General features: G+C 40.8%; 5 protein-coding genes across 8 annotated transcripts; 1 reads left to right on the top strand and 4 right to left on the bottom strand.

Moving 5' to 3' along the window:
- Nucleotides 1-5: 5 nt before the first annotated feature.
- LOC108096342 (pyridoxal kinase) lies at nucleotides 6-1914 on the bottom strand. Its single transcript, XM_017197889.2, has 3 exons — nucleotides 1485-1914; nucleotides 1317-1416; nucleotides 6-1034 (listed from the first exon to the last, which is right to left on the bottom strand). Exons 1-3 carry the CDS (start codon nucleotides 1584-1586, stop codon nucleotides 322-324), a joined length of 915 nt encoding a protein of 304 aa, XP_017053378.1. The 5' UTR covers nucleotides 1587-1914; the 3' UTR covers nucleotides 6-321.
- A 1176-nt stretch (nucleotides 1915-3090) lies between these two features.
- LOC108096365 (small VCP/p97-interacting protein) lies at nucleotides 3091-3865 on the bottom strand. Its single transcript, XM_017197917.1, has 3 exons — nucleotides 3672-3865; nucleotides 3434-3604; nucleotides 3091-3374 (listed from the first exon to the last, which is right to left on the bottom strand). The coding sequence occupies exons 1-3, from the start codon at nucleotides 3732-3734 to the stop codon at nucleotides 3360-3362; spliced, it is 249 nt and encodes an 82-aa protein (XP_017053406.1). The 5' UTR covers nucleotides 3735-3865; the 3' UTR covers nucleotides 3091-3359.
- Nucleotides 3866-3997: 132 nt separating this feature from the next.
- LOC108096362 (UTP--glucose-1-phosphate uridylyltransferase) lies at nucleotides 3998-11997 on the top strand. 4 transcript variants are annotated; one of them, XM_017197913.2, is made up of 9 exons: nucleotides 3998-4228; nucleotides 9203-9389; nucleotides 9449-9540; nucleotides 9768-9773; nucleotides 10114-10460; nucleotides 10519-10744; nucleotides 10913-11051; nucleotides 11119-11528; nucleotides 11594-11997. In XM_017197913.2, the coding sequence occupies exons 1-9, from the start codon at nucleotides 4202-4204 to the stop codon at nucleotides 11699-11701; spliced, it is 1542 nt and encodes a 513-aa protein (XP_017053402.1). In that variant the 5' UTR covers nucleotides 3998-4201; the 3' UTR covers nucleotides 11702-11997. The 4 variants fall into 4 exon arrangements, with proteins under 4 accessions (XP_017053402.1, XP_017053403.1, XP_017053400.1 ...); XM_017197911.2 differs by lacking the exon at nucleotides 3998-4228 and adding an exon at nucleotides 5470-5681; XM_017197914.2 differs by lacking the exon at nucleotides 9768-9773 and having other exon boundaries at nucleotides 3999-4228.
- Nucleotides 7864-9176, bottom strand: LOC108096364. The gene is made up of 2 exons (XM_017197916.2): nucleotides 8497-9176; nucleotides 7864-8420 (listed from the first exon to the last, which is right to left on the bottom strand). The coding sequence occupies exons 1-2, from the start codon at nucleotides 9073-9075 to the stop codon at nucleotides 7932-7934; spliced, it is 1068 nt and encodes a 355-aa protein (XP_017053405.1). The 5' UTR covers nucleotides 9076-9176; the 3' UTR covers nucleotides 7864-7931.
- Nucleotides 11957-13920, bottom strand: LOC108096363 (peptidoglycan-recognition protein LF). Its single transcript, XM_017197915.1, has 4 exons — nucleotides 13719-13920; nucleotides 13499-13650; nucleotides 12629-13013; nucleotides 11957-12567 (listed from the first exon to the last, which is right to left on the bottom strand). The coding sequence occupies exons 1-4, from the start codon at nucleotides 13855-13857 to the stop codon at nucleotides 12119-12121; spliced, it is 1125 nt and encodes a 374-aa protein (XP_017053404.1). The 5' UTR covers nucleotides 13858-13920; the 3' UTR covers nucleotides 11957-12118.
- Nucleotides 13921-14053: the final 133 nt, after the last annotated feature.

Here is a 14053-nt window from a genome sequence, read left to right as displayed (position 1 = left end):
GTCACTATAGTTTTACAATAGTCACTTTATATATTTGTATAGTTAGTCGTTATAATAATGCATATAAAAGTTTAACTTATGGTATCAAAGCATGTCCGTAACGCGAGCATAGATATATAAATTTGATCTCTGCTGATAATCCATTATTTATGGTACTTAGCTTGTCACTTTGTGTGTTCAAAATGATCATAAATCGTTATAACAATGCACACAAATGCTGATTTATAGGTATCAAAAGGTTATTGTCCGTGAACAAGTACAATGAGTATATGTATATTTAAGGTAATCGTTTATGTCCAGGTGCAGATATGTTTTCCCGGTTTAGTTAAGTCGCTGCGCTTTTAAAAGCACTTGTGGCTGTTCGATGTCGGTTTTGGACTGCACCAACTTTAGTTCTCGTTCGGCTGCCTTAACCGGACCATTTCCTCCATTTGGCAGGGCAGCCACGGTTCGCTTTATTACCGCCTGCAAACTGGCGATGGTTTTCTCAAACACATTAGCTATATCCTTGCTGCCATGACTGTGGGCCAGGAAAAGCGAGGCGAAAAGATCTCCGGTGCCGGTGAAGACCAGATCCTTGCCTCCTTGCTTCGGAATATCGATGGCCAGGCGGGGCCCATCCAGTTGGCTGAGGAAAGCACGCAGCACACCAGGCTGTCCAAGATCACTGCTGGAGATGACCACTGTTTTGATGCCCCGCTTGTGAAACCAATCCATTGCCTCCCAAACGGCTGCCTCACTGCGAACCTCCTTCTCCGTGAGCAGCTCCACTTCAAATTGATTCGGAGTGATTATGTCCGCCAGGGGAATGATCTCATCCCGGTAGACAGGAAGAAGTTCCTTGGGCACGTACAGCTGCCCATTGTCACCCATCACCGGATCACACACGTACACCAGATTGGGATTAGCCTGTCGCAGTTTCTTTACAATGTGACCCACTTGGCGGAGGAAAAGGGGATTACCAATGTAACCGGTTAAGAGATGTGAGTAAAGCGGCAGCAATTCGTTCTCCTCCAGTCCCTCGAATATGCTGGCTAATAGAGATTAAGAGAATAAATAATATAAATAAATAGTTGCTACTACTATTTAAAGTAAACTAAATAAACTCCCTTAGTATGCAACAAGTTAATTAAATATAACCATTCATGTTTATTTGTGAATAGTTGGTTATTGCTTGGAAACTTTTTCTTTTCTTTTTTGACGAGCAGATACCGTTAAGCTGGACACAAAATTGCTAGGATAACCCTATGCAAACTATTATTTATAGGGAGTTTAAAAACTTGACTTTAAATAACGCAAATACTTTGTGACCTTACCCAATTCCTTCTCATTGGAAACGGGACCCTTGAAGGTTTTATATCCCGTATGGTTGGAAAACTGCACCGAGTTCAAGGGGTCCACATCGAAGCCGAGTAACTGGTAACAAAAAGTAATTACCAAAAGTGAGTTCAAATTACCAAGAGACAAAGGTCAAGGTTGCAAACCTGCAGGGGAAAAGTGGCTACTTTGTTGCCCACGTATCCGTGGACCACATGGCTCTGGATGGATAACACCCGCTTGATTCCCGGAGTAGCTGCCTGTGACATTTTTGCTGTGATTTTCCGTGTAACTTTCCGCGTCGAGTGACCGTCGATCAATGAACAAATGGAGCTAATGGGCCTAGAAGTCACACACTCACACAGAGATAACCGGAAAGTATAACCATGTTATCAGCCAGGGAGCGGGAATATATAGTCTCTCTAGCTGATAACTACTGATAACCGATGAGTGGCAACCTCTTCGGCGGAGATTACGGGTGTAAACAGTGAGCGGTCTTCGCGTAAACAAAATATAAGAGATTGGACCTCTATTAGATTAACGAGTCGTCATTGCTCGGCCTTGGAATGCAATCAAATCCATTACAATACCCCCTTTTATCAACACCCCCATTATGCAGTGTTACCAGGTCGACGTAGCGAGTATCCGTACGTGAATAAACATCGGTTCAAACTATCGAACTATTTGAATACTGATCTGGATCCGCCACTAGATAACGGTTAATATATTTACAAACCTTCAGAAAAGTTTATTTGTCAGGTGAAATATTTGTATTTTATTATCAATATAAATATTATTTACAACATAAAGTAATAAAAAACTCTACCTTTGCCTTGACTTACCTTTGAACACCGCAAGTATAGTATTTCTGTAATAAAGGCATTTCGAATTTAAAGTCTATGACAAGTAACATTGAAAGATTTTTACCGGTGAAATTTTTAGCAAAGCATATAAATTTAAATATATATTTGTAGACAGAATGCACCCGGATACTATGAAAAACACTTATATATACGTACATGTGCAACGAATAGTCTAAAATGTTTTAAATATTTTTGTATGATATGTAAAACGAGCTTATTAATTGATTTAAGTGCTATGTAGATATTCAAATAGTCATGACCAGGGCTAACAGAGTTATGTTCTTAAAAACGTAAAAATATGTATGGATTTATGGACGAAAAAATAGAGAAATATGGACGAAATATGGACAAAAAAGTTGACAAATATGGAATAAAATGGATAAATATGGATAAATATAAGTAGTATAGACGAAAAAAGGGATAAATATAGGTATAAAAATGAATAAACGCAGACGATTATATCGATCATATCAACTTTTTATGACAATGAACAATTAGAAATCGCTACAAACAAAAGTGCGCCGTTTGTCTCAAAGATCATTGCAGACAATATGACATGTTGTGTCAGATTAGTAAAAACAAAACTACGGCGTTTGTCACTCAATATGTGTTTATATGATGAAAATGAACGCTCAATTAGTAAAGTATAAGGAAAACGACAGAAATTTCTTAATATTTGAGCCAAACATATCTTTCTATAGGTTTTCAGACACTTTAATGCTCAAAATATGGATTTATTCAAGTGATTGTGCAAAATATGGATTTATAGGAAAAAAGGCGAAAATATGGAAATAAATATTTTTTCATTTAAAAACATAACTCTGTTAGCCCTGGTCATGACAAAATGATAGTAATAATTCATTTTCTGAATAAGTTCAACTAACTCTCACAATAATTATTCAAGTTTTCCTTTGAATTTTCAATCACTGATAACAATTTGGTGTGCACTTTATTTTTGGTTGTACAATTTGGTCGCCAGCTAAAAGTTTTCGGATTATGGTAAATCGAAGGTGGCCGTTTACAAAGATTAAAAATATACAAAGTTCGGAATACAGGGGGTGTATATAGTACAGTACAAATACGGAGCAGTACAAAAGGCCTGGTCAAAAGGCAGTCGACACAGAAGGGAAAAGGTGGATGTGCTTTATAAGCAAGTAGAGGATGGAGATCCTCCTGCTTTTAGCTCGTTTGCCACTGAAATAAAAGGACATTTAATATAGGGTACTTGAAGAAAGAGGTTCTTGATGAATCACCCTTAGATTGGATTGTCCTTGACCCTGTCGGGCGGCCTCCTCCTCCCTTCGCTGGAGTTCTTCCGCCCTTTGTTGCTGTCTCCGTACACTGTCTGGATTTTTAATACCTCGGTTTTCACTTTCCTGTCGACGCCTTTCCGCCGCCTCCAATTGTTGCTGTCTTCGCTCCTCCTGGAAAAATCATACAGGTTTTTTAAAGATATTCTTTGTTTTGCAGTTAGAGAAACCATAAACTCACAGGCGAGGGCATTAGGTTGGTTTCCTCGGCACTTTGGCCGCAGCAAGATAGACAGACTCCCATAATGCTCAATTTTTATTAACTACTAATTTCCTGAACAAATAACACTTGTTTGTTGGCTTTTTCTGGGTTTCCCGTCTAATAGGGCTTCTTTGGAATTTTGCGTAGTTTTTCGGCCTCTCCTTCACCCTTTGTTTTGCTGGCACAGCTGATTGGTTAACAGCGTGCTGTAGTCTTAAATTCCTGTGCTGTTAGGCGCAACAGCTGTTTTTGTGCGACGAAGCCGAGACCTCTGAGATCTTTCAAAATTGGTCCAATAAATTAATATCGTATCGCTCGTTCTTGTTGTTGGTATCGTCGATTTGGGGCAGCGCCAATCAAACTGCGGAAAACCATTTTAATCGCACAGCTGCGGGTTCATTCTCTTTTCTCTCTTGGGCGTGCGTGTGTAGAAGCTGCGAAATTATTTAAATTAGTGACACTTAATTGCTTAATTACACAAGTGATAAAATAACTAAAAACCCTTAAAAATGTTGGATGTTCCACACGAAGCAAAGGTGAGTTGTTAAGTTTACAGTTTTGAAAGCTAGAGGAAAGGGAAGCGTTCTCTTCCGCGATTTTATTCCAAGTCGCTCTTGCTGCAATTGTGTGAGTGCAGCTTGCACATTCCAGTATATGCAGCAATTTTTGCCGGTTCCAGAGGGGCTATACTTATGGGCCCATTTCCTTAGTTATAGTTGCGCCCTCTTGACTGGTTTTGTCTTTGGATTTTTGCTTTATGTATTGCATTTGCTTAGCGCTAACCTTCAAGTGACCTCCAAGCACAGGCATGTGTCGCCTTCGGTATGGTTGTCTTTTGTGGGTGTGTGCGTGTATACTTTTGGGGAAACCAAAAATTAGCTTGGTTTTGTTGTCAGTTGCCGTAATCATGGAATATATCTAATAGCGGCTCTCTTATCACTAGAACATGCCCCTGGAATCGTAGTAACGGAACAGGGGCGGATACAGGTATCTGCCTGGGGGGGGGCGATCAAAATTTTTTTTTAAACAATGCAAGTAGCAGGTGGCAAATAATCAAAAATTATACGCAGTTTTATTCAAAACACTCTGTACAAATAAATTAATTAATTTTAATCTAAATGGCGAATTCCATTATTCTTTTCCCTCTTTTTAAAAACTTTTCTATAACTCTCTCGATGTGAATACTGATTTCGGAATGCGTATGTAGCAATGCTAGGCTAGTTAGTCTTAGGAGGAGCGATAGACAAGGGAAGAAGTAGGGCAAGGAAGGACTGGCGACACGCTGTAACACGCAGGTTTCCGAAGTTCACGCCAGTGAAGCACCTTTTTCAGAAGCTGAGGGGGGCGATCGCCCCTATCGCCCCCCTGTATCCGCCACTGTAACGGAATCCGTAAACGGATTGTTTTTGTTTTTATTTTTACTGATAAGCACCCGCAGCTCTCTTGTTCTTCCTCTTCTTCTTCATCTTTTTGTTCTCCCAACTATCTAGCCATCCTCCTCACTCCCTCTTAAGTGCCGGCTTGTTGTTTCCATTTGTTTCTTTTGTTTTATTTTTGTTTTGCTCAATTCTTACACACACACGCTTCCCGTAACAGCCGCTTTGTTGTTTTTTTTCGTAGTAGTAATTTTTTTTTATTTTTGCTATCACTTGTTGCTGGCTCACTTCACTTGTCGCCGCGTTGTGTCGTTCTGCTGCTGTCGACGGCGACGTCGCGGCCGCCGCGTGTTGGAAAAATTCGTATTGAAATTCAAATTTCGTTTGGAACTCAGCTTTATTTTCAATTGCACACTCGACCAGATAGCTTCGTTTTCATTTCGCGCCTCTCCGCATTGCGTTCTTTTCTCTCGATTTTGCCGCGAGTGCAAAGCAAAACACTAGAAAAGTTAAGATTCGGTGTCCCATAGTGAAATATTATTAAAGTAGTGCTCCATAATTCACAATGCCCTCCGGCATAAGACCCATTGACGTTCTGTTGGAGCGCGCCGGCGTAAGTTTTCTAACTTTACCGAGAATAATACCTTCGAAATGAAATATTAGGGCCAAGTTCAAAGAATTAATGTCATTTTACTTTAGACTACAAGCAAAGTCGTTATGTATTTTAATCCAAAAATAAAAAATATGATATGGAAAATTGCTTCCTAAAAATTCCACTGAATCAGGAAATGGAACTGCAATTTTTACCCAACTGAAAAACATAAATGTACAAGCTGTCTACAAAAAAAACCCAGAAATATGGCCAACACACCTCTGTAAATACCTTCTTATCATGTAATATATTTAACGCGTAAATTCAAAAGGTTATCATTCGACCCGTAAACCGAAACATTGTTGTGTTTGTTCGTTTTTTAAACTTAAAGACAAATTCTTCCGCTAATCACAGAGTACTGTCTATGTTTCACAATTTAATCAGTTCTTTTCGAGGAAAAATATTTTTATTAAACAAAATCAGATTTCATTAATTAAGGTGTTCCGCCGATCATTTTGCACTTTTCTCCTCGGAACTGTCCACGTATCTTATCTGAGAGGCCACATACATAAAACGCAAACCAAAATTGTTTAACTTGATTTTTTATTATTTGCCTTTACAGTTCGATTAAATTAATATTATTTTACAAATAAATATGCGGATATAAGGAAATTGCGTACTTAATATTAGTTAACATAAACAATTGTAATACATAATTGAAAAATTCAGAGTGAGTAATGGGAAAATGTTGGATCAGAGATCTTCAGGGCAGTGAAAGATTATTAAATAGCCGAGAACAGTTTCATACCTTATCTAATCCACTTCCTCATTGGCGTTTTACTTAATCTCTGTGATCTCAGAGGTTTTTAAGCAATTAATCAATGATGAAATGCATAAAGCCTTTACCTAAATAAGAAAAAAGCGGCGCCAGCAGAAGCATCAATGAAACGTTAGCAAATTATCTTGAGCATATTGACCTTGCCGAAGTTCAAACACCTGCCCTCTGACTTTGGCTTATCGCTGGGGCTCAAATGGCTCATTGGCGGCAAGTGCGGTTGCTTTATAAATAACCCACATGCAATCGTCTGGCATCGTCGGAGGCGCCGTGGGCGTGGCACGTGTTTTTACACTCCATACACTCTGCTCATTATTCCGCCTTTTGCGTAATGATTTCGAAAAGTAAACAGCAAAATAAAAGCGATTACAGCAATTATTTTGCATAAGTCAATTGCATTTGTCTGCTTTGATTGACAAGGCTTAAAACCAATCCGAACGCTAGGTGGCGTCTTATCTTTGCCTACACTGTGGAGTTTGCTTTGTTTAGCTTTCAGCTTTGTTTACTTCCAATATATTGGGTTTGCCATCTGCAAGAGCTGGTGACAACCTTAACTAAAAGTCAATGTCAGGTCCAAAAAAAAAAAACTAAAAATATTTACCTTACCATTATTGCCTATTTAACGATTGCATATTTTCCTTCCCAATCATTATTACCATGCTATTAGTCGATAAGCTGCGACCAGAGGCACAGAGTGTGATAAGAACATTACCAGAGTTCATTGAACTAAAATATATACATGTTTAGCTAAGAATGCTTAGAAATTCTTAATGGTCAAATCGAGATTTGATTATCAGATGTGACGTAGAAATAAGAAATACATGACGGAAGAAACGCTTAGATTAAATGATTAGATTCCGAATTAGTAAAGCCATGGTGAGTTTTTATAAAGCATTCAGATTAGTTATCAGTTGGGGCGATAGGGGAGGCGCTCGTTGACAAAGTTACGATTTCGCAAATTACTATATTACACAACTTGCCAGGGCTATTGCATTTTAGAGGTCGTTTCATGGGACATTAGGTTGGAATTTTAACCCCAACTGGGTGGCTCTTATCTCTGCATCATCCTTGACTTGATCGGAATGTCGAATTCATCATTAAACGGCTAAATAGTCAGCGTTTGTTGGGTCAACTAATGATGACCAGTGGAAAATTGTTTAGACTATACAATATAATTAGTGTATCTATATCTATATGATTTGTCCACGTACAACATTGCCCTATTATTAATGCACATTAAACATAATTTACATTTCCTTGGCCCGGTTAAACAAAAATAGATAGAATTGTTTTTAAATAAGATTGCATATAGGTAAATTCTTTGGTTTAAATATATTTATAAAATAACTTAAAACAGTTTAAACACGTTGATTTTATTTATTATAAAACTTTTTGCAACAGAATTATTATTTATATTTTTAACGAGAATAGTGATCTTAAAAGAAGCTCCCAGTTGTTGCATTCTTGGGGCAATCCTCGTGATATTTAGTTTCACAGCTAGCACTGTGGTTCCTGAAATCCGCCAGACTGGGCAAGTACTTAAAGAATATTTGCTTGTTGAAGTAGCTGTCAGATTCCTCGGGTTCCTCGGGCTCTTCAGCCAGTCGCTTCTTTAGAGATTCCTGCATGCCCCAAATAAGAGGTTTTCCCTTGCACATGAGTAGCTTTAGGCATCCAGCATTTATGCCCTCTTTCGGATTCTCCTTGTCCTCGATCATGTTTACGATATAATCCGGCAGATCCCGATCCATGATATCCTTGATTAGTCGTTTGCTATGTCGATCGGTTCGTTGCAGGAAGAAATCGATGGGAGAACCAATGGACAGGGACCTTGGTCGATGGTCACTGGGTTCGAACACGGATTCCTGAGCATCTATTGGTGTTCCTCCGCCGCCCCGGGTTACCTGCATCAAGGAGCTGCCAATCTGAAAGAATATTTAGTTATAAGTATTACAACAAAATTTTGTTTGTGAAATGATAGCTGTGATTTAAGGACCTCACCGCCTGGGCAATCATAATCAGAGCATTCAAAGCTAGAGCTCCAATTTTGCGGGTATCAAATCCCACCATTCGCAGCATGTTCGTGAACAATTGTCCCGAGTCGAAGGAAATTGGAGGAGGGCTTCTGGTGCTGCTCTCAACCGGTGGCTCTTCCTGGGCATTTTCCGTTTCCGATTGCTCCTCCGATTGATCCTCATTCTGCTCTTCGTCCTCGTCGTTTGTTGGCGGACCTCCGAAGCTCTTTTGCACATAGCTCACCAGGTTCGGTACACTTGCCATTGATTTTCCGGCAAAGGCCTTGGCCACCAGATTGGCCACATCCGCGGCCGTATTAATGCCAAACATTTGTCCGGCCATTTTCAAGCCATCATTGAAATTATCCATTACACCCGAGGAGGCCTCTTGGCCACCCAAATAGAGTAGCAAACTGAATAGCAGCCAGCGACTTGTCATTACGAGGTTTGGATTCAAACTGTCGCCGATCCTGAGCATTTGGCAACGCCCTCGTCTGAGTGGCAGCCCAAGCTTGTAATTCGACTTGCGACAGCTCCACAAATAGCTAACAATTTTTGTCAGCATTTCCTCCACTAATTTTGTCACTTGAGTGCATCCCAAAGATGCGCTTTGCTGGCCACGTTAATCGATGCGGCTTTAAAGTTTCTCCAAGTATAACTTATGGTTTTTATTTTGTGTTTCTTTTTAACAGGTGCGTGGCCACCAGCGAGCACCCTCCGATTCCAAGGAGTTCCACGAGGTGACCAAACGGGATGCCCTGAGGCTTTTGGAGCACGATGTGGACCGCCTGCTGGAGACCACGGAAAAGGCCCGTCAGCCTGCCCTCAAGGCAGAAATGGAACGTTTTGCCGATCTCTTCGGACGCTTCATCCAGGAGGGTAAGTATAGCTTATTAAATTTAAACTGATTATCTTCTAAAATCGATTTATCCTTTTAGAGGGTCCCGCATTGGAGTGGAACAAGATCCAGAAGCTGCCGGAGAACGCCGTGATGAACTACTCGAATCTCAAGTCGCCCAAAAACGAGCAGGTATGCGGAGGGCCTGTCGCCAGACCCCGAAAAAAACCACTCCAAGTTGTCCCGTCAATGAATTACATCTTGATACCGAAATCACAAACTGGGTCCAACTCGATGATATTACAACTATCTTAATTTGTTTTACCAACTTTGCATATTTTCATGTTCTTTGATTTGAATACTGAATATGGCTATGTCTGCCTATAAATACTATGCATAATCGTGTGTATCGCACCTAGAATGAGGTAAAGCGTTTTCCCTTACCTAAACTTCTACGCTTCACGGCTCTCACTATATATATTTATATATTTATATATGTGTGTCTCTCGCTGACGCTCTGTTTCTTGTTAAAATATGGGCTCAAATCTAATCTTATTGGGCTTTGGACGCTTCGTTTAGAATTTGAACCTAGTTTTGTTGTAGTTTTAGTTTTATTTCGTTTGTAAACACTGCGCTGTAGTACTAAACCCTAATGAAATTCGGCTATCACTGCAGCTTAACCAACTCCTCTCAGCTCTTTAACCCAGCACCTTATTGGTATTTAACTTTGTGGCACTGGTAATAACGATTTCGATTCGTATTTAGATTCGCAACATGCTGGGCAAGTTGGTGGTCATCAAGCTGAACGGTGGTCTGGGCACCTCGATGGGTTGCCATGGTCCCAAGAGTGTGATCCCCGTGCGTTCGGATCTGACTTTCCTGGACTTGACCGTGCAGCAGATCGAGCACCTGAACAAGACCTACGATGCCAATGTGCCGCTGGTCCTGATGAACTCCTTCAACACCGACGAGGATACCGAGAAGATCGTGCGGAAGTACAAGGGTTTCCGGGTGCAGATCCACACCTTCAACCAGAGCTGCTTCCCGCGCATCAGTCGGGAGCATTACCTGCCGGTGGCCAAGGACTTTGAGGTTGAGAAGGATATGGAGGCGTGAGTGACTTTTAATTTTAGATAAATATGTTCTTTATTTAATAAATTCCTTTTTTAGTTGGTATCCACCTGGTCACGGTGACTTCTACGACACCTTCCGCAACTCTGGTCTGCTGAAGAAGTTCATTGAGGAGGGCCGCGAGTACTGCTTCCTTTCTAACATCGATAACCTGGGCGCCACCGTCGATCTGAACATTCTTAACAAGCTGGTGGGCGAGGAGCGGGCCACCACTCCCGTGGAATTTGTGATGGAGGTCACTGACAAGACCCGTGCTGACGTTAAGGTAAGAGTTGTGCAGGAAATGTTGAAGTATAAATGGTATTAAGATGTTATAGTGAGATAACGATTACTGTATAAAATCACTACATCGAGAAATATTTATAAAACTGATTCCGTATTTGTTGATTAATTTGTAATTGATTTGTTTTTAATTTAAATTCTTTTATTCCAGGGTGGTACTCTCATCCAAATGGAGAACAAGCTGCGACTGTTGGAAATCGCTCAAGTGCCTCCAGAGCATGTGGACGACTTCAAGTCCGTTAAGACCTTCAAGTTCTTCAACACCAACAACATTTGGGCCAACCTGGCAGGTGAGTCACCACCAAAGTAATTATTCCAAGGCAAGCCTTAAAAACGACTGTTTTTCGTTTCAAATAGCTATTGATCGCGTTTTGCGTGAGCGCACCTTAAACATGGAGATCATTGTGAACAACAAGACTTTGGAGAACGGAACCCGTGTCATCCAGCTGGAGACTGCTGTGGGAGCGGCAATGAAGTGCTTCGATGGCGCCATCGGTATCAATGTGCCTCGTTCTCGTTTCTTGCCCGTGAAGAAGTCCTCTGATCTGCTGTTGGTCATGTCGAATTTATACACCCTGAAGAACGGCAGCTTGGTGATGTCGCCGCAGCGCATGTTCCCCACCACGCCGCTGGTGAAGTTGGGCGAGAATCACTTCTCCAAGGTGAAGGAGTTCCTGGGTCGCTTCGCCAACATCCCGGACATCATCGAGCTGGATCACTTGACCGTGAGCGGTGATGTCACCTTCGGTCGTGGTGTTTCCCTTCGCGTGAGTTTCTAAATGCCATTGTGATGATGCCCTTTGTATGCTAATTTGTTTATATAATTAAATAGGGCACTGTGATCATTATTGCCAACCATGGCGACCGTATCGATATTCCCGCCGGCGCCATTCTGGAAAACAAGATCGTGTCGGGCAACATGCGCATCTTGGACCACTAAACCAAATCCTTTGCAATTGGATGTCGTCTCACTAACTGTAGCCTAATTTTCTAAGTTCTATGTAGTAGCCACGTTCGCGTTCCAAATTTTCAATTACGAATTTGATTTAGCCAATTGTTGTAAGCACAAAGTGTGTCGTCTGTATATATCGTTAAGTGGTAGCCAGTCAGGGTTTTTTATTCAAAAACGCATCGCAATATGTTTTCAAAAATGTTAGTTGTAGTCGTTCAAATGAGATATATAAAAAGATAGCAGTTGTTAAAACTCAATAAAGGCATGTTTATTTCTATAAATAATTGTCACGTATTCCAAATGAGATATCTTCGGTGTCTTAAAATAGTCCTTAAATTATTATCACTTTGAAAGATGGCACAGGCATGGCACTGGTACAGCTTCATTCCCGCCTGCTCTCAACTTCTATGACTTTTCTGAGCTTTCAATTAGTTTATAATCCTTGCTTATGTGACCCAGTTTTATGCCCTGTTCAATTAGATCTAAAGCTAGCTTTTTATTGCTTTCTGATGGGCCCACAAAGGCGACAATTAGTTCCTGTGGATCCTGTTGATCTCCATTTTTGGAGGGCTCGCAGCTGTGATCCCAGCCTCTGCCCTCGTAGATATGACCGTCTCCAGCTGCCACAAAGTTAAAGTTGATGTCCTTATACCCCATACCCTCGATATGGAAGCTTTGCAGGAGACGCACACGAAAGACGCACTCCGCTTGTGTAGAACATGCTTCAGTCTTTGTGGAAACGAATCTAACGCTCTGAATCGGAAGTTGTAGAGGATTCAGTGGCATAGTTGGTGGCTGAGCAAGCCAATAGGGCCTGGAAACGAATTTCAACGTAGAATTGCTGAGGAGGCGCACTAAAAAAATATAATACATATAATTAATAAATAAAAGATTTCTTTCCTAAGTTATTCTCACATGAAGTAGCATCCGGCGTAAAACGTGGCCACTTCTGCATCAGTTCAAACAACTTCTGGCCAGGACTTTCGGTGGGACTCAATTGACGATGTGCATAAATGCGATAATCTGGTTGCAATCTATGAAGTCGTACACCCTCGTCCATCAATCGCTTGGCTGCTTCGATTTGCCGAGCCGGTGGCTCCATGTTCACAAAGGTTCCGATAAAGGCAATACTAACGGATATAGCACCATATCCTTTCACATGCTGACCCTGAATGTGCCATCCTCGTCCCACGTAGATTTGACCATCGCCGCCAACTAAAAAGTTATAGCCAATGTCGACCCAACCGAGGGATTTCATGTGATATGCTTGAATGCTGTGCATGTGGTTAATGCAAACATCCTGGAAAAATATATAAAATTAAAGTGTGAATATGAGTAAAAATGCCTGTAAGCTCTCGCTCCATTTCTTAGGTTGATAAATATTTGTCAAAGCACTAAATAAATTTTCAAAAGTCCAAAAACAAAAAAAATGAAAGATAGGGGATTTTTCTTAAAAGAAGTTGGCTTTCGGTACACATCATCAACCAAATGGGGGTTTTTAGAGAAACTTTTGTCTTAAAATGTGGGTCTTACGATGGGCTTTTCCAAGAAGTGTTTCAGATAACAACTTTAGAAGAAAAAAATACATTTATCTATTGAATTATTTAAAGATGGAAATGGAAAATTATTTAGTTATGACCTGTTTAAGCTGAGTCTTAAAACGTGCTTCAAATATTTGTTATTGGAATTGCTAAACATTTTATGACTCATTTTGCGTCATAAATATTCTAGTAGATACTTTGTTACCTAGCTACTTCAGTTTTAGGAATCCCAAATTGAACTTACCTCCCGATCGCATCCTTCGGTGGCTGTATGGCTGATAATTACATTGGAAACAGGCAATTTTATATGTGGAGCCTTTCCACTTGGGGGTTCCCCCTGCCATTCGCTGCGATCGAGTATATGCAGGCCTTTGTTCGGAGAATTCGTGGAGTGGGCTAAACCAGGTTAACAATTGAGTCGACAATTAAATTTCAATCAATCTTTGATCGGTTTAGAGACTCACTCATAACCCAAAACGAATAGCCAAACACCAAAGCCACCAGAATGAGGAGAATCGCGCTGAGATAGAGAAGCTCACGGGGAAATCTCTTAACGTTACTTCTCGGCTCTTCGGGAAGATCAGTTGCCACGGCTTTTGGCATCTTAAGATGTGTTCGATATACTATAAATAGAAAACCCAACAGCGATCGTTCCTCTCCAGACGAACGTCCGATGCCAACTGATCGGAGCCGGACCCATTAACAAGTTGGCTTGATTGTTGTTTATTTCTGTTGACGCTTGGAAAAAATCCCCGGCGTTCAAAACTGCGCAGCGGCTGCGCAGTTCATAAGCTCTTTG

Source organism: Drosophila ficusphila, unplaced genomic scaffold (genome assembly GCF_018152265.1).
Source record: "Drosophila ficusphila isolate 14025-0441.05 unplaced genomic scaffold, ASM1815226v1 contig_106, whole genome shotgun sequence".
Classification (NCBI taxonomy): Eukaryota; Metazoa; Arthropoda; class Insecta; order Diptera; family Drosophilidae; genus Drosophila; species Drosophila ficusphila.
The sequence above is the reverse complement of the archived record's forward strand: the minus strand, read 5'-3'. Positions and strand labels throughout refer to the sequence as shown.